The sequence below is a fragment of the Helianthus annuus genome, chromosome 17 (assembly GCF_002127325.2).
Source record: "Helianthus annuus cultivar XRQ/B chromosome 17, HanXRQr2.0-SUNRISE, whole genome shotgun sequence".
NCBI lineage: Eukaryota > Viridiplantae > Streptophyta > Magnoliopsida > Asterales > Asteraceae > Helianthus > Helianthus annuus.
This window is the reverse complement of record NC_035449.2, coordinates 29,047,263-29,070,371: the sequence shown is the minus strand read 5'-3', so window position 1 is coordinate 29,070,371 and position 23,109 is coordinate 29,047,263. Positions and strand designations below refer to the sequence as shown.

The 23,109-nt window shown below is 36.2% G+C and overlaps 2 protein-coding genes across 2 annotated transcripts; both read left to right on the top strand.

Annotated features, from left to right (window-relative positions):
* Positions 1-1,000: 1,000 nt before the first annotated feature.
* LOC110923116 (COX assembly mitochondrial protein 2 homolog) lies at positions 1,001-3,305 on the top strand. Its single transcript, XM_022167297.2, has 4 exons — positions 1,001-1,149; positions 2,561-2,635; positions 2,817-2,921; positions 2,998-3,305. Exons 2-4 carry the CDS (start codon positions 2,591-2,593, stop codon positions 3,100-3,102), a joined length of 255 nt encoding a protein of 84 aa, XP_022022989.1. The 5' UTR covers positions 1,001-1,149; positions 2,561-2,590; the 3' UTR covers positions 3,103-3,305.
* A 3,422-nt stretch (positions 3,306-6,727) lies between these two features.
* On the top strand, positions 6,728-7,585 carry LOC110923427 (O-fucosyltransferase 35). The gene is made up of 3 exons (XM_022167521.2): positions 6,728-6,821; positions 6,913-7,072; positions 7,137-7,585. The coding sequence occupies exons 1-3, from the start codon at positions 6,742-6,744 to the stop codon at positions 7,518-7,520; spliced, it is 624 nt and encodes a 207-aa protein (XP_022023213.1). The 5' UTR covers positions 6,728-6,741; the 3' UTR covers positions 7,521-7,585.
* Positions 7,586-23,109: the final 15,524 nt, after the last annotated feature.

The following is a 23,109-nucleotide window of genomic DNA, read 5'->3' as shown; positions in this document are numbered from 1 at the left end:
TAGATGAGGGTGTTATCTTCTAGTAGTGGGTCGAGTTGGTGGGGTTGGGTTTGAAAGTGTGGAAACGATTGGGGTTGAAATTGGTGAGGTTGAAACGGTGGAACGAACAGTTGGTTTTGATATGTTTGAGATTGAAAGGGTAGATATTGTTGGGTTTGAAAGGGTGGATATTGTTGGGTTTGAAAATGTGGGTCTTGGTCGGGTTCGTCTTGCAACCTAAAGCGCGTCGGCTCTCCAAGATTCGCTCGAACCTTGGGTCTTACGGGATTTTTCTTCGTACCCGAACCTCTTTTTTTCGAACCCGCACCTCTCTTGCTTGAACCTTCCATGTGTGTTGTAATTATATTTAGATTGAGTGGGAGAATTTTTGAAATGAAATGGAGAATTTTTTGATTTTTTGAAGTGAGTGGGGGGAATGGTTTGTAGATTTATATAAAAACCTTCAAATAAATAAAATCCCCAACGTTCATATTGCCCAAACGGTAAAAAAAGCAAACGGTCATTTCGTTTTTTCCACGCGTTATGGGAGTGGTGGCGACGGTGTGCAATCTTCTTTCACGTGTGATGGGGGTGTCGTCACGGACCACCCCCATCCCCTAATAAAAAAATAGTTATATTATTTTATTTTACAGTTACTGTTTAATTAATTAAAACAATAAAAATATTGAAGGAATATTTTAGATTTAAATAATCCAAACTTTTATCATTTTAGCCGATAACACTTTGAACTTAGGAATTGTATCATGTCACTCCTAACTTTCAACTTATTTTACTTAAACACTTTTAAACTAACTGAAACCTAACTCAGTTAGCTGACATCAAATGCTACGTCACTAAATAAGTGTCACGTCATTAAAAAAAAAAAAAAAAAGGCACGTCAGATCCTTGTTATTACACAAATACCACATCTGAAGGGAAAAAAAGGTTAGGGGTTTAGTTGGTTTAGAAGTAAAAAAAAGAAAATAAATTGAAAATTGACATATTAGAATTTGGCTGGGAGTGATATTGGCAAATGGTGAAATTTGGGGCAATATTGAAATATGGGTCGGTTCAGGTTGGGTTACTATTTAGTGTTTCTGGATCATTTTAAACTTGAATTTGCCGACGAGTGATTTTTGGTCGCTACAATCTACACACATCGAGATTAAGGTTCATCCGAATTGCTTCATTTATATAATTTATATGGCTGTTGTGTGTAAAATTAGGGTTTTATATGTGGAGGGTTTTGATTTACTGGGCAATTATTGAGTCTGATTAAGTATCTGGTACCCAAATTAGTGATTTGTTGGTTCATCCTCTGCAAACTGTACAATTTTATGATGCAAGTTTTAATATTTTGTGGCACAGTTTACGATGTTTGCTTGATCATGTTGGACATTGTTGTTTCTTTAGGATCTTTAATTTAGCCATTTAGGGGTACTTGTTATATGATAGATACTTGTTGATGCATTATATGTTTTAGGGAAATCGCATATATCAAACTGTATCACAATCCAATGGTAAAAGAGCCCCCTTGGGAAACCGTATTCGAAACCGTCTAAGTTTCCTAGAATTTGGAGATCAAACTTTGCTTTGAGTGAATTAGGAGGAAAAAAATCTGGTGGCACCGACTGGGGACTGAGAAGGTGGACGAAAGTAAACCAGCAAAGGCCAGAAGGGGGCCGTTCTTCCACTTGCTTACTGGACAAGAAGGATTAGACTTTATACCACTAATGGACTATAGCGAATAGAGAGAAATAAACCTAAGTCACTATTGTATTGCGAACCCCACGCACTACCAGTGACTAGCTAAAAAACAGATAGAATACTATTTCCTACTCCAGGCAAGTAGTACGGTGCGGATACGAACTCTTAACTCCAGCCTACTGCTTCGTACAGAGTAAGGATTCAGGGCTTTCATACACTCTAATGGACGATTGGACGTTCACCTTATATATTACCTTTTTTTTAAATGTGGCTCTATACTTTTGCTTTGGTGCTGTGCTCTCACACCACAAATATCTAAGCCCGTAAATTGTTTTGTTCTTGGGGTATATAGACTGATACGTAAATCTTATGAGTTTTTACTTTTATTGATGATTGATTAGAGGATACTATCTGATATATGGCATACACGATTAGATTATCATAGGTTTCAATTGACCATTTTTATAACAGTTCGTTTTGACCCGTATAAAATTTTGTAAAAACCCATTCTGACCCGAACCAAAATTTCCATTTTAAAAAATGACCCGTTACCTTGCGTCTCACCCGGCCGGTTACCCACGTTTTGCTAGGTAAGTTATCGACTTGATCTGCTCTTAAAAACAAGTCAATTAGATCCTGGCCCGTTTTGGAACTCAATTAATGATTGGATAACTTGTTATACATAAACGAGTAAACATATTGGGTGTTTGTGGGATTAAAAAAGAGAGTGAAATTGGTAGAACATGATAATGATGTCAACATGGACGAGTAAATATGTTTTTCTTTTATCTGCTGGTTTGTTGCCTCATTTCTTGTTCTTGTTTCTTTTTTTGACGATGTAAAGTGAAAGTTTTGAATGGTTAAATCTGTGCAGTTTTCTTTATTTTGATTGCAAGACTTGGAAATGCATCCTCCATTGACACTACATAGACACCCAATGTGTGCTGAAGTAAGTTAAAAGTCTCATTTTTCCATTTCGTTTGTAATAAAATAAACACTTTTCCAGCGTTGATATGCTTTACGCCTTTTTAACAAATTTTGAATATAAAGGAGACTCATATAGGTCTGATGTCTATAGTTTTGCTGATATACAATCTCTGAAATTGATGTTACACGTGTGTTTGGTGTAGATAATCGAACTCTTTCAGAAGTGCCATAACGAGCATCCTTATGGAAAATTCTTTGGTGAGTGCACAGATCTCAAGATAAAGCTCGATAAATGTTTTCGTCAGGAAGTAAGCCTCTTTTATCTTTGTTACTTCGTTTATCTTTTGTTTACATTATATGAAGTGAAAAACGTACTGCCCGCAGAAAGCAGTAAAGAGAAAGGCAAATTTTGAAGAGAGTAAGAAGTTGAAAGAGCAGCTACAAGCTTATCGAAAAGAAACTGCCGCTGCAACCGAGAATGTCATGTGAGACAACTTTTAATAATGCTAGTGAGAGCATTTATTCAATAACGAAACACTTGTCTTTGTAGCAGTTAAAAGGCTAAAAATTACTCTCTTCAAAAGATTTTTCATCATCTGTTTTTGTGTTTTCAGCATGATCTTGAAATCTTTGTACTATAAATGACTGGAATACAACTTGTTTAATTAAAACGGTAGACGGGTCGATTTGTACATCTAAACTGGTTAAATAGTTGAGCCCAAACACGAACCATTCAGCTAAGCAAGTCAAACATCAATTTACGCTAGCTACGTTTTATTAAGCAAGTTAGACAAGACGACTTAAAAACAGGGGCGGACCTAATGTAGGTTGGGGCGTAGCACGGGCTACGGCTCAACTTTTTTCCGGTAGTGTAAAATTTTGTTTTTTTTTCGATTTTTATACTAAGGACACCCCTCAACAAGTACTAGGACACCCCTGAAAAAAAAATTACAAACTGAAATCAAGCCCAAATAATACTGATTATATTAGCCTAAAAAAATGATAGCCCAATAGTAATTAGCCAAAATAACCAAATAATAACCCAATAGTGTATTAGATTGTTGTGCTAATTGTGAGTTGTGAGTATTCTTTATTTCTTTTTTTCTTGAGTTCTTGAATTGTTTAATTTCGATCTAAAAATTAAAAATAAACCTAGCCCAATCTAATATCTAAAAACTTATTGCCAATATTAATTCATAAAGCCTAGCCCAATCTAATATCTAAAAATTTATTGCCAATATTAATTCATAAAGCTTAGCCCAAATGTGATATGTTCAATATTGATTCGTTAACCTAAATACTAATAACTTAAAAAAAACTAGTTTATAAAATTTAATTCGGTAAGGCCTAAGGGCCTTTTTTTGGCTCACCCAGGGCACTTGAATTTTCAGGATCGGCCCCGCCCCGTAATGCAGGTAAAAAAAATTATGTTCTATAAATGTATCGTAAAAAAATTTGGGATACCCCTGAATATTTCTTCTAGTTCCGCCATTGCCTAAAAACATGAATTTTTGTCATGTTAGCAATTGCCACCCTATTAAAAAGCTATAGTTTATAAGAAAAGAAACTAGTCTAATTAAAAAAAATAAATTAATAAATGTTATATATTTTTAAAAAATGATAAACTGTGTGTCAGTGTGCAATTGCTGCAAGAACAACAATCAGCAAAGCTCAAGAACAAAACAGCAAAACATCATATGATTTAAGCACAAACTACTAAAACAGACAAGAGTTCAAACATAATGAGACCAGGCTAACCTGTTCTTAGACTAATAAAACAGCATGTTTCCAAAACCTCTGGTCTCTTACTCTTACAAAATACCACCACTAAATTTAGACTCATAAACTGCACATAGTAGTTTGACTCTAGCAAAGTCAAAACATAAATCATGGATTTGATGCAGCTTGGCTCCAGTCCTTGAGCACCCGCAACGACACAGGCACCACCCTATCACCGCTCGGGCTGGACTAACCTATGAGAGCTTTCAGTGTCTTCAACATCCACCTTGTTTAGATCATCCATATTTGGAAGCGTATTTTTTATTTATATGCCTTTTTTCTCACCTACACCCGAAATAGTTTGGTTCTACACGAAGATAATATGACATATCTATACATTGTGTGTCACGTATCACATTAGTATTGAGTCCTTTTTACTGGAAAAAAGTCTAATGTGTATGAGTGATTAGTTTCTGATATAACGGTATTAAACTTCACAGAAAGATGATTATTTTCGTAATTTTATCATACCAAAGCAGCCGATGATGAATGTGTTAGAAATTAGAATAGATTTTGGTAAATCTTTGTTGTCATCTTCAACATCTGGAACCACACATGGAACCGTTTCTAGTGATTTTTTTCTAGCTTGTATCGTCTAATAAGAGTTCCCTTTATTTCAAGTACTCAAAAAAGCGTAAAAATAGACACGTAGGTTAAGGACCACATGAACATTTTCAGAAATTGTTTCTGCAAAGGTGTTTGTCATAAGCCGTTAAGACTGATCTAACAGCCCGAACCAAAGCAATTTGGCCGGTTTGAGATTTTGACGGTTCGGTTCATGAATTCATGGTTTGGAAAGCTGAGGTTTTAACAGTTCAGTTCACGGTTTGGGTTTAGAACCAGTAACATAAACAGAACCAGACGTTTACCATCATTTTTTTTACATTTTTGGATTATGTAGTTATTTATATGTATAATTTCACAAACTGTTTTTATCGTTATTAAGAATGCAATACACACTAACACCTTTAAAAAACAAAAACAAAAACACCAATTCAGTTTGTCCAAAGAATGAAACTAAACAGTTTTGACTGGTCCATCATCAGTTACTAAAAAGGGGATGATTTTGTCAAGAAACACAAATATGAATGTTGATTGTACATACATGTGACTCAACAGGGCCGTTCCTAAGTTTTTGGAGACCCTAAGCGAACTATAAAGTGGAGACCCTAATTTCGCCGACAAACTCTCCTCCAATCCCGACGCCATGGGTGATTACCCTTACTTTTTTCGGCTAGTGATAGCCGATATGGGAAATGGGAACGATGATTGCGGCTGTATTTTGGGGCTTTAGGCCGTTAAATAATTAGGTCGATGGTGGTTGTGTTGTAATAGTTGGAAATCAAGGCGAAATGGGCTTTGAAACTTGTCATTTTTTTGCCAAACAATATTTATTTTGGACTCCTTCAATGAAAAACCTATTTAGTTTCGAAATAAACGTATTTATTTGGGCTTAATACATATAACTGTATATAAAAACTTTCTAAAAATTCGGAGGCCCTAATTTTTTGGTGGACCTAGGCCCGCCCCTAGGTTACCAAACCTATGGAGCCGGCCCTGTGACTCAATATCCATGTGGTGTAGTATGAAAGGGATGAGTTAACGGAATGGACACATGAATGAAATTGATCATGACCATTACATTGAATATGGAATTAATCATTACTTTGTATTGTTTGGTAGACAGAAAAAAAGGGAGGAATAAAATCGATGGTAAGTGATGGTGACGTATAGTAGTGTGGGTGGTCGGTGACGAATCAAGGCTTATATCTCTTCATTAGTGTTGTTGGAGAAGGTAATATAGTTAAATTTAAGCAACCATCAAAGCATAATGAATGTTGTGACTGCAAGATCAAATTGTAGATGTCAATTAAAAGCGTAAACGGGCCAAGCCGCTTATGAGTTACTTAGATCGGCTTGCTAAAAGCCGGAGTTGAGCCGAGCTAAATCGAGTTCGAGCGCAAGCCAAAATACATTCTTGTTTAATAAACCAACCGAGCTCATGTTGGCTTGCTAAACTTTTATTTTATAGAACTTTAAGTTGATATACTTTCAAATAAATTTATTGTATGATGATTAAAAAAATAACTAGGTTTAAAAATAGGCAAATTGGAAAATAATAATCCCACTTTTTTGAAATTGGTCAATAATAATCCCAAGTCACGAATTAGCCACCAATAATCCCACCTCGTCCATTTTTTTTGTAAAATACTCCACAGTTAAGTTTAGGCTAACTGAGTTAATAAAATGCTGAGGTGGCTAATAAATGTCATCTAACTACCACATGTCTCTGCCACATGTTAAATTATTTAATAACCTAATAATGGATTTGTAGTGCAGATATGTGACATGGTTGCTGTTGCTAAGATTATAAAGGCCACATTAGTCCTTCCGTCTCTCGATCACACTTCCTACTGGGCTGATGAGAGGTATGTTCTCTGAAAAATATATATATATATATATATTTTTATTTTTGCATAGATGGATTTTTTTAATTTATATTATTGTATATATTTTCAGTGGCTTCAAAGATCTGTTTGACTGGAAACATTTCATTGAAACTTTAAAAGAGGATATCCACATAGTTGAGGCATTGCCACCTGCATATGCTGGAGTTGAACCTTTTGCCAAGACTCCGATTTTTGAACCTTTTGCCAAGACTCCGATTTTTTGGTCAAAGGTTTGACCATTCACTTTACTGTACCTTTGAATTTTTGGAGTCAGCTTTAACTCTTTGTTATCAGGTTAGCTATTATAAAATGGAGATTGTGCCACTTTTGAAACATCACAAAGTTGCGTATTTCACTCATACCGATTCTAGAATCGCCAACAACGGTATCCCAAATTCTATTCAGAAATTATGGCGCCGTGTTAATTACCAAGCGTTGAAGTACTCTGCACCAATTGAGGAATTAGGGAAGACTTTGGTTGCAAGAATGCGACAAAATGGAGCAAAATGGAGGCCCGTATCTTGCTTTGCACTTAAGGTATTTTGGGGTTTTTTGAACGAATTGAAGAAGACGATGATGATGAACTCATGTTTTCGTGATTGGGATCGATTGAAAAGGCTTAATTTTGGAGATTGGGGGTTCGTTTATGAATTAGGGTTCATGCTTGGTGAACTCTGATCGAACATGTGGTCAATTCCCCTTTTTATAATCAGTCAACTAAACAATTAAATGATTTAATATAATCCATAATCTATGTCATTTAAAAAAATCCATGTGGGCAGACATTTATTAGCCACGTCAGTATTTTATTAACTCAGTTAGCCTAAACTTAATTGTGGAGTATTTTACAAAAAATGGACGAGGTGGGATTATTGGTGGCTAATTCGTGACTTGGGATTATTATTGGCCAATTTCAGAAAGGTATGATTATTATTTTCCAATTTGCCTTAAAAATACAACTCATGAGCCACACTAAAACTTTATACTAGGTTTCCAATACTCATGTGAAATTTGTGTGCTTTTGCTAGCTTTGTATTTCTACGTATTTCGATCTATTTGTTTGTTTGTTTTGGGGTTGTAACAATAAAACCATAACTATATTCTGTATTCATACATGGGTATAACAGATTTTATCTTTGTACAATTATCGAATGTTGTTTGGCTAATTTCATCTCAAGATATTTTAACATCCAAATACGAATTCAAACTACACTGATATAAACTAAAAGGTTGTTTGTTTAGCTCTTAACGGGGGCTCTTAATGGTTCAGACCTCTTACTGGTTCAGCACTTAATGGTTTTGTTTCGCAAACAAATGTCTGAATGGTTCAGCCATTTGCCTCTGAATGGTTAAGCGTTATACTAAGTCTGAATGGTTAAGAGCTCTAATCTGAAATGGTCAGACATTTGCCTCTGAACGGTTAAGCATTATAATAACTTATAATGGTTCAAACCTCTTATTGGTTCAGCATTTAATGGTTCAGATCTCTTACTGGTTCAACAATTAACCATTCAGATGTCGTCAAATAGCCCCTAATCCAAACACATCCTCATTTTATTTCTTTTTTCATCAAGTGAAACACTACTAGAAAAGTGGTCATTTTGCTACGGAATTTTCCTACGCAAAAAAATGTGTCACAAATTATAACATGTTTACTACGCATTTCCTACAGAAAGAAAGGCTTGATTTTTTTTGGCCAATTTGTGACGCAATAGCGACAAAAATACTAATTCTAAGTATTGCGTCGGAAATGCGTAGCAACTTGCTACGCACTTATGACAGATGAATTATATTTGTATTTGATTTATATTTAAATGTTTAGTTATTATCGTTATTAACTATTGCGTCGGAAATGCGTAGCAAGTTCCTACGCATTTCCGACGGAACTATTATTTATTTGTTGGAGTTATATTTATATGTTCAATTCATTTAAATATTAATTGTTGCGTCAGAAATGTGTAGCAACTTGTTACGCATTTTTGACAAAACATTTATTATTATATTCGGATCATATTTAAATGTTTAACTAATGCTATTATTAATTATTGCGTCTGAAATGTGTAGCAACTTGCTACGCATTTGTGACGAAACATTTATTATTATACTTAATGTTTAATCAGTATTATTATTAATTATTGCGTAGGAAATGCGTAGCAACTTGCTACGCATTTGTGACGTAAAAGTTATTACTATATTTAAATATTTAATTAATATTATTATTTATAATTGTTTCTGAAATGCTTAGCAACTTGCTATGCATTTGCAACGTAATAGTTATAATATTTCAATGTTTAATTATATATGTGTATATGTATGTATCTGTGTCTATATATATGTATATGTATGTGTGTCTATATATGTGTATATGTATGTATTGTGTCGGAAATGCTTAGCAACTTGCTATGCATTTCCAACGTAATAGTTATAATATTTCAATGTTTAAGTATTTAGCGATTTTCGGTATCGGTACGTTCAGGACCGAGCCCATCTATAATCGTATACTCGTTAATGGATTATATCGGGTCTTAATGGATCACAATGACCAATAGTAGATCATATATGTGTTAATCGACCATATTGGGCCATAATGGATCACAACGACGACCAATAATTGATCATACATGTCTTAATGTACTACCATATTGAGCTTTAATGGGTTACAGCAGTCAATAGTAGATTATATATATCTTAATGGATCATATTAGGCCAATGGATCATGATGGACAATAGTAGAATATACATGTCTCAGTGGACCATATTGAGCCTTATTGGATCATAATGGCCAAAGTATATCGTTCATGTCTTAATCAAACATATTGGCCTAAATGGATCACAATGGACAATAGTAGATAATACATATCTTATGCCGTCTATTTTTCCCCGTCTGATAAGTTTATCGTAACGCTCGGGGTCCTAGATCGACTTAGTTATTTTTTTTATATGTTTTACGTTTTGGTTTAATTTTTTCGTATTAATACTCCTCAACTTTAGTGTTAATGGTCGTTGGTAATAGTGTGGCGTTGGTGTTCGCCCCCGCTGCAATGCGGGGGTACTTAATACCAGTTAATATTAAAAAAACAACAATAAACACCCACAACACCCATTTTTAACTCTAAAAATTCATCTGGTTAGTTTACGACCCGTATAGCTTTACAATAGTTACTATTATATAACTTTATACATTTTAATTTTTAATGGTATTTGAAATTAATAATTAATAATTAAATCTTATATAATAGTTGTGAATAAAATAAATAATTAATTGTAAATGCGTTGGTAGTTTTAACAAATTAATAATTTATGTACCATAATTAAATAATAATAATAATAATAATATAAATTCATATATTCCAACTTTAAACTAATGAAAAATGACCGTATGAAAATACTCTACATTTAAATATAAATATAAACACAAATCATGTTAGCCAATCAAAACCTTCTATTACTTATCACATGGATCACAATCCAATGGTATCCTATAACTTACATCATCTTCAATCAATGGCTTAAAATACACCTCTAGAAACACACTCTTTATTATACCCCTCACACATATTCTGGTAGAAAATCTAAAAGCTAACTAATTTTTAGAGAAGAGAAGATGTCAAGGAGGTGCAAAGGGTTATCGGAAAATTTTCCGGTACAACATCCAGGTATTTCGAAACCGGCGAAGTGGCGTAAACATATCAATGGGCTTATCTTCAAAGAGACGCAAGGATATTTCAAGATTTTCTCAATGACGCTATGGTGTTTCCGTCAAATACAAATACACTGAAGATCCTCGGCGAAAATTTTGTTACGGCATGGTGTAAATTAGCATAGTGCACATCCTTGATGCTTAAAAGACATGTTTAAAGACATGCTGTCCAATACACTAAAGATAAAAAACATGTTTGTAAATTTGTATAAATTTATGAATGATAATTGTTTTTGAATTTGTATGATTTTTCATGTGATCTGCTAGCTTTCGAATCTCTTTATATGATCTTGCATGTTTCATAAATAGAATAAAACCTAAAAAACATCAACGCATATTTTTACAGATGGGTTTTTGAGCCAAGATTTTTTTTTATTTTATTTCTTGAAGATTTGTCAGAAATGCTAGTAAAAATAAAAGAAAAAAATAAAACAGATGGTCAGAAATTTGTCGCAAACCAAGACAAAATATAAAAGTATAAAAATTGAGTTTTGTAACAAATGTGTCATAAATGAAAAAAATAAAAAAATAACTTTTGTTACAAATCTGTAGCAAATTAATAAATTTGTAAAAAAATGATAATAATAAAAGTTGTAGGAAATGTGTAGCAATTTCTGACGACCCTTTTTAGTCAGAAATGGGTAGGAAAATGCGTAGGAAATGTGTAGAAAACGAGTTTCCTACGAGTGGTTTTCCTACATACACATTTTGTCATAAATTCGTCAGAAATAGCGATTTGTGACGCATTTCCTATGAAAAATGGTGTCAGGAATTTCTAATTTTCTAGTAGTGAAAGCTTTTATTCCAAGAGTAAAATGCCAAAACCAATCCAGTTTATTTTTTGAGTAAATTACAAGTTTTGTCCTTCATGTTTATACCAAATTGTAGTCGGTGTCATTTGCCTTTAAATTTGACGAGTTTTGTCCTTAACGTTTCAAAATTATGCACGTTATGTCCTTTAGCTCTAACTCAGTCAGATTTTTTGGTTAAATATGATAATGTGCCTTGAACATGAGAGTATAATTGTCTTTTCACCCTATTAGTTAAAAACGTCTTAAAAAAACTAAAATATATATATATATACACTCATCTCTTTCTCTCTCTAAAACACTCTTTTCTGTTGGTGCACTACATCTGCTGATTACGTCTTGTATCGAGTCATTATCTTAGAACGTTAGATCTAGGCATGTAATACGAGAAATTATGAGATTGTATAGGTTTATAGTGTTTGGATCGCTCATAGGTACATGGTGATAGTGGACCGCTCGTATGACACTATCTTGGGCCGCTTATGTGTCAAGTTTGTGGGCCGCTCCAATGTCATGTATATGGGTCGCTTATTGGGCCTGTCCAATAAGCGGTTCTAGTAGCCTATAAATACCTCTAGAGCGATCTCATTTGTAACGGTTCCTGATTTTCGTACCGAAGTGCTGCCGGATCGAAAACAGGTTGTATTCATCGTCAAATCAATAGAAAAGGAGATTAAAGTGTATTGCAAGCTATTCCTACGTTGATTACTTGTTATTCCGCACCTGTAATTGACGAAAACACCTCTGATTGACTCGTTCGGGTCTCCAAACGATCCTACAAGTGGTACCAGAGCTTCAGGAGGAGGAGTTCTACAGGAAATAGCTGAAAATTGTCGAAATTTCTATCTTCTACTCATTCTTTTTCAGTTTCAGATATTTTCCACGGTCGAAACTTGCTGAAAATCTCAGGGATTGTGCGCAATGGTATAAAAACAAACCCTTGAAAGTTTGGGGTTGAAATTCAAAGAAATAGTGGGTTAAATCGTTGTCCGAAGTTGGATCGCTTTTCTGGAACAACTCTAGATCGCTTATTGGACCTAGCTTGAACCGCTCATTCGATCGGTCTGACTTGAACCGCTCGAAATTAATTTCTGTGAACCGCTCATCCGTACGTGTTTAGGACCGCTTATTCGGTCGAGTGACTTGGACCGCCCCAAAAACAATTGTGAACCGCTTATTCATACATTTTTTGAATCGCTCATCTGAATATTTCTTGAACCGCTCGAATAGCATTTTCTTTGGACCGCTTTTGTGATCAAATTTCACTTGGATCGCTTATTTGACATTTTGTTTGGATCATCTTTGTGACACATTAATCATTTTGGATCGCTTTTTTGTCTGTTACTTTGAAATTGTGCTAAATCATCATGAATTCTGAGTTTTACAACGCCTTTGCTACACCGAGTACTCCAGCCGCAATTGCTCAAGCCATGAGTATTGAAAACGAGACGGGAACCACCCAGAAACCCCCGAAACTGATGAGTATTGAAGAATACTACGGGTGGAAAGATCGTTTTGAAAACTGGGTTCAGGCAAATCATCTCAGATCGTGGGAATGCATATTGGAAAAGTACACATTGCCTCGAACAGAATTGCAAGTCATTAAACAGATATCTGAATTCTCAGAACAAGAACGTGCAATGTACAGAGCAGAGAAAATGATGATAAGTTTGTTACAACAGGCAATTAAAGAAGATATATTCATTCTGCTACAACACGACAAAACTGCAAAGTCAATTTGGGATGCTCTTAAAGTGAAATTCGAGGGTAGTGAAAGTATGATCAAAAGCAAGAAGGCATTGCTTAAAAAGGAATTTGATTTGTTTAGCAGTTTGCCGGGAGAGGATACTAAAAAGCTGATTGAGAGATACTGCCACTTAGTGCGTTCGTTATCGATGTTGGGAGTTGAAAAAGGTCGTGAGGAATGGGTTGATAAATTGGCTGACGCGTTACCTCAGAAAGAGTGAGGAACGTATTTGATGATACTGAAAAACACGGGTGTTTATGACAAACTTACAATTGGTCAGTTTATTGAGAATATTTTGAGAGTCAGGATCTTGAACAGTAAAAGATCGCGAGGATGAATAATCCTAGTGGTCAACAAGATGTTAAAATGTACTATAAAGGTAGTATTTCAGTTTCTGAAACTGAAAGAAGTCCGAAAATTCAAACCGCTTTCAGTGCTGGTGATTCATCTGAGAAAGCTGATCAGGGTTCGAACAAGAGTAGCAGCGGGTTTTCATCATTTCCGAGTGTAAATCCGAAAGAGACTAACACAAGCTTTCAGTCTCAGAGTACAAAAACCGGAAATGGATACATAATTCAGTGCAACATAGCTCTCAACCTTCCAGAAGGTCAAAGCTTCTCTGAAGACACTGCGAAAGACCACATGGCACTTCTGGGTTCAGTTTTGTTATCCTATGAAGGTCTTGTTGCTGGTCGGATCGGAAATCCTATGCTCACCAAAGAGGATTACGATCAAATAGACGCTGAGGAAATGGAACTTATGGATATCAAATGGTGTCTTGCTAGTGTTCTTCGTCGGGCTGAGAAATTCAAAACCATTACCGGGAGAAATGACTTTCTTGATGCACATGTTTCTACTTTAGGTTTTGATAAATCTAAAGTTACTTGTTTTCGATGCAGGGAGAAGGGCCATTTCAAGCGAGAGTGCAAAGGAAGAGAAGCTAGCGGAGCACAAAATCCATTCGGGAAAGATGATTACTACCGCAAAGCAATCTATCAACAAGTTGGTCAATCCCAAGAACCTCAGACAGCTCATGGGAGAAAGATTGAAGATTCCAAAAGAGCTTGTGTTGTAGATTTCAGCTGGAGTGATTACATATCATCTGAAGATACAGCAGAACGAGTTATCGATCAAGATGATGAGAAACTACCAGAAGGTTTCAGTTGGGATATGTTCGTAGATGAAAAGGGAGGTTTTAAAGCTTTCATTGCAAAGATCGTCCGAGAGCCAAATTTGTTTGCTACTTGGATGAGATCTATTGGAGAGAATGTATCAAGTGAAGATGGAAAATCTGTGTCATCTGATGAAAGTTCAGATAGTACTGATAGACTCTCAGAACACTCTGGGGATGTTTCAGATAATTCAGATGAAACTGTTCAAGAACAGGATGTTGTATTTGATAAAACACCATCTGATTCTAGTATATCTGATGATGATTCTGAAAAATCTGTACATTTTGATCAATCACCAGATCATAGTAGCAGTGATGATGAGGAAGAGAAACATATAAATGCTGCAAAATCTCATATGTCTCCTGAAAGTTTTCATTTTTATTTTGCAGAAAAAATGGAGAAACTAAAAGAGAAACAAGCTGCTAAAGAACAACAATCTGAATCTGAAGGTGATGTTCAGAATGCTGAAAATGTTGCTGAGAAAATTGGTGAGTTTGTGAAAGAAGTAGAAAAGGTGATTGAAGTAGAAAAAGTGGTTGAAGTTATTAAAACAATCAAAGTTGAGAAGATTATTGAAGTCGTCAAGCCATGTGAGAAGTGTTTGGAAGCCTGCAAAGAGTGTGTAGCAAAAGACGACATCATAGCTGAGTACGAGAAAAAGAAAGAGCAGTTATTGTACAATCTTAATTATATGAAGGAATCGTATGATGTGTTGAACAAAACGGTAACTGGTCTCCAAAAGACAAACACAGAAAGAGAACAGGCGCTGACGATGATGAATGCAACTTTAATGTCGAAGCAAAAAGCTATAAATTTCTACATTGAAGAAAGTGCAAAATGGAAGCAAGAGTTGGAAACTGAAAAGATTGAAAATGAGAGGATTAGGAGGTTATTGTTGAGCTATTCTACCTCTGATTATGTTATTGATCGTGTTTACCCAACTGTTGCAGGTATGGAAGCTTTTCAAGCTGAGAAGCCGAAAGAAAAGAAAGATTGTGGTAAGAAACCGACCGTTAGCTATAACAAGTGTCCGCCTCCAATTTGGGATGGGTATTCACCTAGGAAACCAAATGAGGAGCAACTTGAAAAAGCAGTCAATATACAGCTTAAAACCGACACAACTGACGTCTTACCAGAAAACATTGATGTGACGTTTACCTCATCTGATACTGATCATGAGTCTGAATTAATCAAAAAGGTGGTCGATCAGGTGTTGGACACTGATGAGGAGACAGAGTCAAAGTCTGAGTCTGGAGGGTCAAAGTCGTCAGTCAACAGTCAAAACTCGTCGGTTAAACGGTCTTATAGTAACAAGTTTTTGTTATCAAAAGCTGATTTGAATGATGAAACATTCGAAGTTGTTTATACTTTGAATGGTTCTGACAAATTATATTACAACAAAGAGTTTCCAATTTTAAGTGTTAAAACGGATCTAATCAACAAAACTTTTAAACTAGTAGAGGTAAATATTCCTGAACTAAAAGTTTTGAAAAATTCTGAAAAATCTAAAAAATATACTTCTAGAGTTCAACAACGTTTAAACAAGAAAAAAGGTTACAATTCTGGTTCTGGTTTTCCAAAGAAACCTAACCAAAATCGTAGCTACAAAAAGAAAGGTTTAGGTTTTATTCCACCAGAAAATGATAAAAATATGAAAAATTCTAAAACGAAATCTGAATTTGTGTCAGGTGGAAGCTCAGATGAGGAACAGAAGAAACCGTTCTGGAGACAGTCAAACCAGGAGTTTCTTGCTGAGAAAAAGAAGAATGGAGTTGAGATTTGTTATCTAAGAGAGACTAGAACCTGTTACAGATGTAATGAAGTTGGTCACATTGCATGGAACTGTACACGGAATGCCAAAGCAAAACAGGGAGTTTCTCAAAAGTTGAAAGAGAAAGTTGTTGATGTTGAAACACCGACTGAAAAGGTTAGAATGTTTGAGAATTCAAAATTCGAGGTTGGTGAATGTTCACAAAAGAACAAGTATGAGAAGAAAGGAAAAGACAACCAGGTGTGGGTTGAAAAGAAAGATGAAGTGAATGTCGGCGATGAATCTGGTTCCACAAAGCCAGATGAGCCACAGGTTGAGAAGAAAATTTTAGTAAATGATGAGGAATTTCCATCATTGAAGTTTGAGGAAGTAAAGAAGAAAGTTGGAAAAACTGAGATTTCAAATCAGTTTTACAAAGAAAAAGATGAATTTGATGTCGAGAAAACATTCAACGGGAATGTCAAGAAGATATTTGGAAAGATGTTGAGTGGAAGAGCAAAGGGGGTCAAAGATTTTTACGCCACAAAAAAGGCTACATACAACCCGACTGCTCAGGAATTAAAATCCATCAAGTCTGAGAAGACTTGGATGGATGTTTGTTTTCCATAATAGTCTTAGGACTATGCCGGAGATCCCAAGTCTATATCGTGGATCAGGAATCGGCATCTTTCTAGTATTTGAGAAGTTGGATGTCTGTGTTTAATGTTTGGATGTTTTGTTTACAGGTGAAAGGACTACGCCGGAGCTTCCAGGTGGTTAATTGCGAAGCAGGAATCGGCATTTTGATTGATATAATGGTGATGTAGACGTAATATTCCTACACGTGGTAGTTTTTGGGTATCTACAAGTGGTAATTTTGATCCCACAAGTGGTAATTGTGGTTAAATTTTGAGATGCTTGGATACGTTGAGTTAATTACTTTTACAAGTGGTACAGAAAGTTCTTAAATGCAAATGGTAAATCAGAGACATTAATTTGTACTTGATTTACTATTCATCACAATAGATAGACAAGATGATGAACCACATCCCCGTTTTTAAAATTGATAAACCTACAAGTGGTTGGTATCAACACAAATTCATTTTCCGGAAAAATCATTTCGATTAAAATAAACTTAAGTGTTTTGAAATCTAAATGAGAAAATGATTTGTGATAGGGGGAGTTCAGATTGTTTATGCCTAGTGGATGGCGATTTGATGTGATTCAGTGTCAGTTGTCAAGTTTCTGTACAGTTTGTTGTTGCTTTTTAGGTCAAATATCTAGAAGTTTTCAAATTTTCTTTAAAATGTGTTTGCATTTTAGGGGGAGTAGGGAAATTTCAGAAAATCCAAAAACATTTGAAAATTTGAAAAAGCCAAAAACATGATAAAATTCAAAAATGAGTTTTTGTTGCATAAAAGAGGAAATGATAGTACATCAGTGGACTATCACAACACGCTAAAGAAATGTAAAGTCTAAAAAGTGTTAAACGATCTTACTGCGGATGTGTCAGTAGATTTTCGCACATTTAGTAAATTGAAACGAGATATAAACCTAATTCAAACTTACTTGATTCGTGGGTAACTATTCTTGGATATATGGGTAACCCCCGAAATCTTGTTTGAAAGGTCCCGTATTCTGAGATACTAGGTCTTTATACTCAGTGATATCTGGGGTATTATCCCGGGACTTCTGCTGTATGGAAGTACTAACCTAGTCCCCGGATAATACTTTCTGCAAATGCTTGAAAAAGCGCCGCCCTCAGCATGCTGATGAAACAATAAAATTGATAGTCGCTGCTGTTGAAATGCAAAAAGATCCTCTAAAGGGGACCCACCAAAAGTCGAGCCGTCATCTCTCTGCTGAACGGAAGTTCTGACCTGAGCTCTCACGGTTTCGCATTTAACCCCTTTACAGATATCAGATGTGGTATACTCACCTGTAAGACTGAATATTTGGGATCTGGATACGGGAGTATATTCAAGTGGAGTGATACACAATTAAGTTTAAGTCTTTAAAATATTAATATCGTATCTCGAATCGATTGAAATTTGTGTTGAGAATTTAAGAGGACAAACATACTGACAATCTAGGTAAAGTGTTTAAAGCTTAAAATGAAATCAAGCTTAACGGTGTTGGTGATTTGTCTCATAAACTGATATGATCCTCTTGCACGAACTCACAAAAATATATTGTTTGTAAATAGTTTATTTCTGCATTTTAGTTTCTTTATTTCAAAATACAAATAGTTTTGTGTGTGTTTTAGCTTAAATTTTGAAAAAGTCAAAAAGATTTTCGACAACTGATATTGGAAATCTGATTTTCAAAATTCCGAATGCTAAACATGATGAACAAAATTTGAGGGGGAGTGTTTGTGTAAATCTAACTGTTTTCGTTAAATCTAGTCTTCTTCAAGTAGTTCATCATAGATTGTTTTTGAGGGGAGTAAAATGCTGGTGCATAGTTGTTGAAATCAATTTGTAAAAGAAATTTACTTTGAGGTAGAGTTTATGCAGGAAAGCCAGGCGTCGATCCTGAAGATGTTACTGAAAATGTGAATACCAGTAAATCGAGAGGGGGAGTCTGTAGATAGAGAGAGAAAAGCTCAAAGACTGATCAAGACTGAAGATGTGAAGATACAGCATGGTGTGACTCGATAGTCGACTCCATCAACATCTGAGGGGGAGTCTGTTGGTGCACTACATCTGCTGATTACGTCTTGTATCGAGTCATTATCTTAGAACGTTAGATCTAGGCATGTAATACGAGAAATTATGAGATTGTATAGGTTTATAGTGTTTGGATCGCTCATATGTACATGGTGATAGTGGACCGCTCGTATGACACCATCTTGGGCCGCTTATGTGTCAAGTTTGTGGGCCGCTCCAATGTCATGTATATGGGTCGCTTATTGGGCCTGTCCAATAAGCGGTTCCAGTAGCCTATAAATACCTCTAGAGCGATCTCATTTGTAACGGTTCCTGATTTTCGTACCGAAGTGCTGCCGGATCGAAAACAGGTTGTATTCATCGTCAAATCAATAGAAAAGGAGATTAAAGTGTATTGCAAGCTATTCCTACGTTGATTACTTGTTATTCCGCACCTGTAATTGACGAAAACACCTCTGATTGACTCGTTCGGGTCTCCAAACGATCCTACATTTTCTCTCTCTACTCTCTCTCCCTCTTACCACCACCACACCCTCCTTCCAAATAACCACGACCACCACTTCCTTTTATTAGTACCACCACAACCTCCTCTACACTACACCAACGCCACCACAACCTGTCTCTCTAACCCCCCCCCCCCCCCCCTTCTCTCTATTTCTCTCAACCACCACCACCCACCAACCAAATCATCTGAACAAACAAAAAATCCCCAAATCTCCAATCTTTTATTCTCATTCCAATGCATTCCCGATCCATCTATATAATGCTTTCCCTATCCATCAATTCAAATTGCTACAAAAAAAAAAGAGCTACAAAAATACACAAATCCCCAATCGTTCAAACTATTCAGATTCCCATATATATCGATCTTATTAATCAAGTTCACTCAAATTCGAAATAAGTGACCTGTTTACCCAAATGAAAATTAATTCACTGCAAAGCCATCCCCAAATCTCTAAATCGGCAACAGTGATGATGTTGTGAAGAAGAATAACAATGATGGGTGGCAATTAGGTCAGAGATTTTGTTTTTAATAGGGTTTGTTCGATATCTGCAGGTTAGGTTAGACTTTAGAGATTTGGGGGATTTCTTTTAATGGCCGGTATAGTGGATTAGCTTAGACTTTAGAGATCCTGAAAGTGATTTTTAGGGGTGCAAACGAGCCGAGCTACTCGCGAGCTACTCGAACTCGGCTCGAAGAAAAGCTCGAACAAGCCGAGCTTAAACGAGCTCGAGCCCGAGCCTAAAAACAAGCTCGTTTAGTAAACGAGCCCGAGCCCGAGCTTCGCTTATCGAGCTCGAGCCGGCTCGCGAGACTTAACGAGCTTTCTTTTTATATATTTTTTTATTAATATATTAAACATATATTTAAATAATAATATTTACCATTTATATAACTATAAAAAAATAACTAAATAATATGTATAACAATAGTTATAATAAATAAAAATTAATTAATAAATACTAAACGAGTCGAGCCCGAGCTTGAAAAATTACCTTCGAGCCGAGCTCGAGCATTTAAAATAAAGCTCGAATCGAGCCGATCTCGAGCTCGAGCTTTTCATATGTTAAACGAGCTCGAGCCTGATCAAGCTCGGGCTCAGTTCGGCTCGTTTGCACCCCTAGTGATTTTGTTGAGGGTTGTTTAAGATTTAGAAAAGTGAATGTGAAGATGTGAGAATCTGGATTTTGTTGCAGGATTGAATGCAAAGGTTTGTGTGGATCTGTTGAAGTATTGAGTTAGCTTTTAAATGTGTAAAATTATTTTTAAAAACTTTTTTTGTACACTAATTATTATAATAAATAGGTAAAAAGACTTAAATACCCTTATATGACCAGACTTAACAAGAAAAATTAACTGAGTTAGGCTCAAAGGACATATCTTGTAAGATTTTGAAACATTAAGTAAAAAACTCGTCAAATTTTACGCTAAAAGACACAGCCTAAAATTTGATACAAACATAAAGGATTCTAATTTACTCATATTTTTTTCTTGGTCCATCAAATAGATTTATTTTTATTGCATTTGAGCCCTTAAATTTGTATTTTATTGTAATTTTCATCCTTGAGTTCGACAATTTATCAGAACTTTTTTCCCTTAAAATTTGGTTCTCAAAAATGAAAATAACAAGATTTAAAAAAATTTTTTTGATGAAAAAGACATCTCATCGACGAGACAAAAGTAAAAAAAATGTCAAAATTCAAAGAGGAAAATGACATTTTAACCTATATTTCAATATAAGTTAAATTTTTTTTTGGAGATCTCCAGTGGAGGTTGGCTTCTCTCCCGACCCGGTTCGTAGACTTAGGGATTTGTACGGCCGATGATGTCTCTTCATATGCTTTCGTGGCTTCAAGGGCTCAATCTTGGGGTTTACAAGACCACATACTCCAAGAATGTGGTGGGGATGTTTTAGACTCCGAATACAGGAGTGCGTTGAACCGTTTGCATAGTTCTCTTCCCGACCTTGATATTGGCGGTTTCTACATTAAAGACACCGCCCCTCCTAAATCCCCGAAATTTCTGGCAAATGGCTTATATGGCGAAATTGTCAAGAGGTTTGAAGAGAAGTTTGTTTTATCTCATCGGCAAAGAGTTGTGTTTGAATGTCTACGTGCCCCACATGCTTAGGATTTTCTGTCTGTCGCACCTATTGAAGGCTTGGGGCAACACATGTCGACTGTGGAATACCGTGCTATCCTTAGATACCGACTGATGATTCCTTTGTTCCCAGTTGACGAGCTATGTCCGGTATGCCGCAAAGCGTGTTTGGATTCTTTCGGCGAGCACGCGATCCACTGTAAAGAGCTAACAGGGTTTAAATATCGGCATGATTGGGTGAGAGATGTGTTATGTGATGTTCTTAAGCGGGTCGGGATCTCTGCCAAAAAAGAGCTCCAGTAAATTTCCTGACTGACCCCTTAGAGGGAAGGTTCACTTTACGCCCGGCGGACATCCTTGTGTTTGGATGGGAAGGGGGGAAACACGCTTGTGTAGATCTAACTGGAGTCTCCCCCCTTGTCGGGCTCAAGGACAAGGGCTTTGTCGTAGGGCAAGCGGTGCTTAAGGCAGAGGCGAGCAAAGTGGCAAAACATGAGAAAGCCTGCCGGGAGAATCAACATGTGTTTATCCCGTTTGCGTTTGATACCTTTGGCGGTCTCGTGCCTGACGCTGTGCGACTCTTGAATCGGGTTCAAAAAGTCGTTAACAGTAATTCTTCGTTGCTAAAGGTTTCAAACTTTGTATTTAGTAGAATTGGTTTTTCTATTCAAAAGATGGTGGCGACGCAACTTGTTGCCCGACTACCTGCCATTGCTTTGTAATTGGCTTTTTTTCGTGTGGAATGATATCGGTTTATTGTGTTCTAAAAAAAATTCCAAAATTCTACCTTGGTCACAAATGTTGAACATCTAGGTCATGTTTGGCTTAGCTTTTCAAAACATGGCTTTTTGAAAAAAAGTTATAACTCACAATGGAATGACTTAACACCTTTTTTAAGTTTTCAAAAACTCAATTAAATTAATAAGTCGCTAAAAAACAATCCCAAACGCTTCTTAGACCATGGGGTATGGTGAGGCTTGGGTTGGGGCATTTGTTAACACGTGAAATGGGAGCCCCCCACCGCCTGGTTACAGGTCCCCCGGGGTATGGCGGGGCGTGGTGGTCACAAATGTTGAACATCTAGGTCATGTTTGGCTTAGCTTTTCAAAACATGGCTTTTTGAAAAAAAGTTATAACTCACAATGGAATGACTTAACACCTTTTTTAAGTTTTCAAAAACTCAATTAAATTAATAAGTCGCTAAAAAACAATCCCAAACGCTTCTTAGACCATGGGGTATGGTGAGGCTTGGGTTGGGGGCATTTGTTAACACGTGAAATGGGAGCCCCCCACCGCCTGGTTACGGGTCCCCGGGGTATGGCGGGGCGTGGGTTGGGTGTGGCAGATTGTTAAAAAAAATAATACAAAAAGAGCAAGCCAGCTAGCATGTCCCCCGCCCCATGCCCGGCTTGAAAGCCAAGCCCCAAAGGCCACGCCCACCCAGGGTGGTGCCTTGGGCGTATTCCCCCAACCCACGCCCCATACCCATGGCCTTTGTGAAAACAACTATCAAGATCAAAGGTGGTGACAATGATCAACTAGAAATTGTTGTTCCAAAAAACTATCAACATCAAGATGCTCCACCCATGAAGAGCATCACAACTCACATAATTTATTATGAGCTAGGTGACAAAAATCAATCGATAATGCTTTACAACTAAAATGGAAAATTTCAGTTACTGTGGACAACAGTAAAAAGAAACAAACGCCATCAAAAAATCTTTACATGCAAAAAAAGAGTCCCCACAATTGACAAGATGACATGACAATTCAACAACCAAATAATCTCAACAAAAATCATCATCCAACACAAACAAA

Excerpts from the sequence above, each read along its gene's own strand:
- LOC110923116 (XM_022167297.2), top strand. The coding sequence starts at position 2,591 with ATGCATCCTCCATTGACACTACATAGACACCCAATGTGTGCTGAA. Across the intron at positions 2,636-2,816 it reads GACACCCAATGTGTGCTGAA|ATAATCGAACTCTTTCAGAA; the intron begins GTAAGTTAAAAG and ends TGTTTGGTGTAG. Across the intron at positions 2,922-2,997 it reads ATAAATGTTTTCGTCAGGAA|AAAGCAGTAAAGAGAAAGGC; the intron begins GTAAGCCTCTTT and ends TACTGCCCGCAG.
- LOC110923427 (XM_022167521.2), top strand. The coding sequence starts at position 6,742 with ATGGTTGCTGTTGCTAAGATTATAAAGGCCACATTAGTCCTTCCGTCT. Across the intron at positions 6,822-6,912 it reads TCCTACTGGGCTGATGAGAG|TGGCTTCAAAGATCTGTTTG; the intron begins GTATGTTCTCTG and ends ATATATTTTCAG. Across the intron at positions 7,073-7,136 it reads CTCCGATTTTTTGGTCAAAG|GTTAGCTATTATAAAATGGA; the intron begins GTTTGACCATTC and ends CTTTGTTATCAG.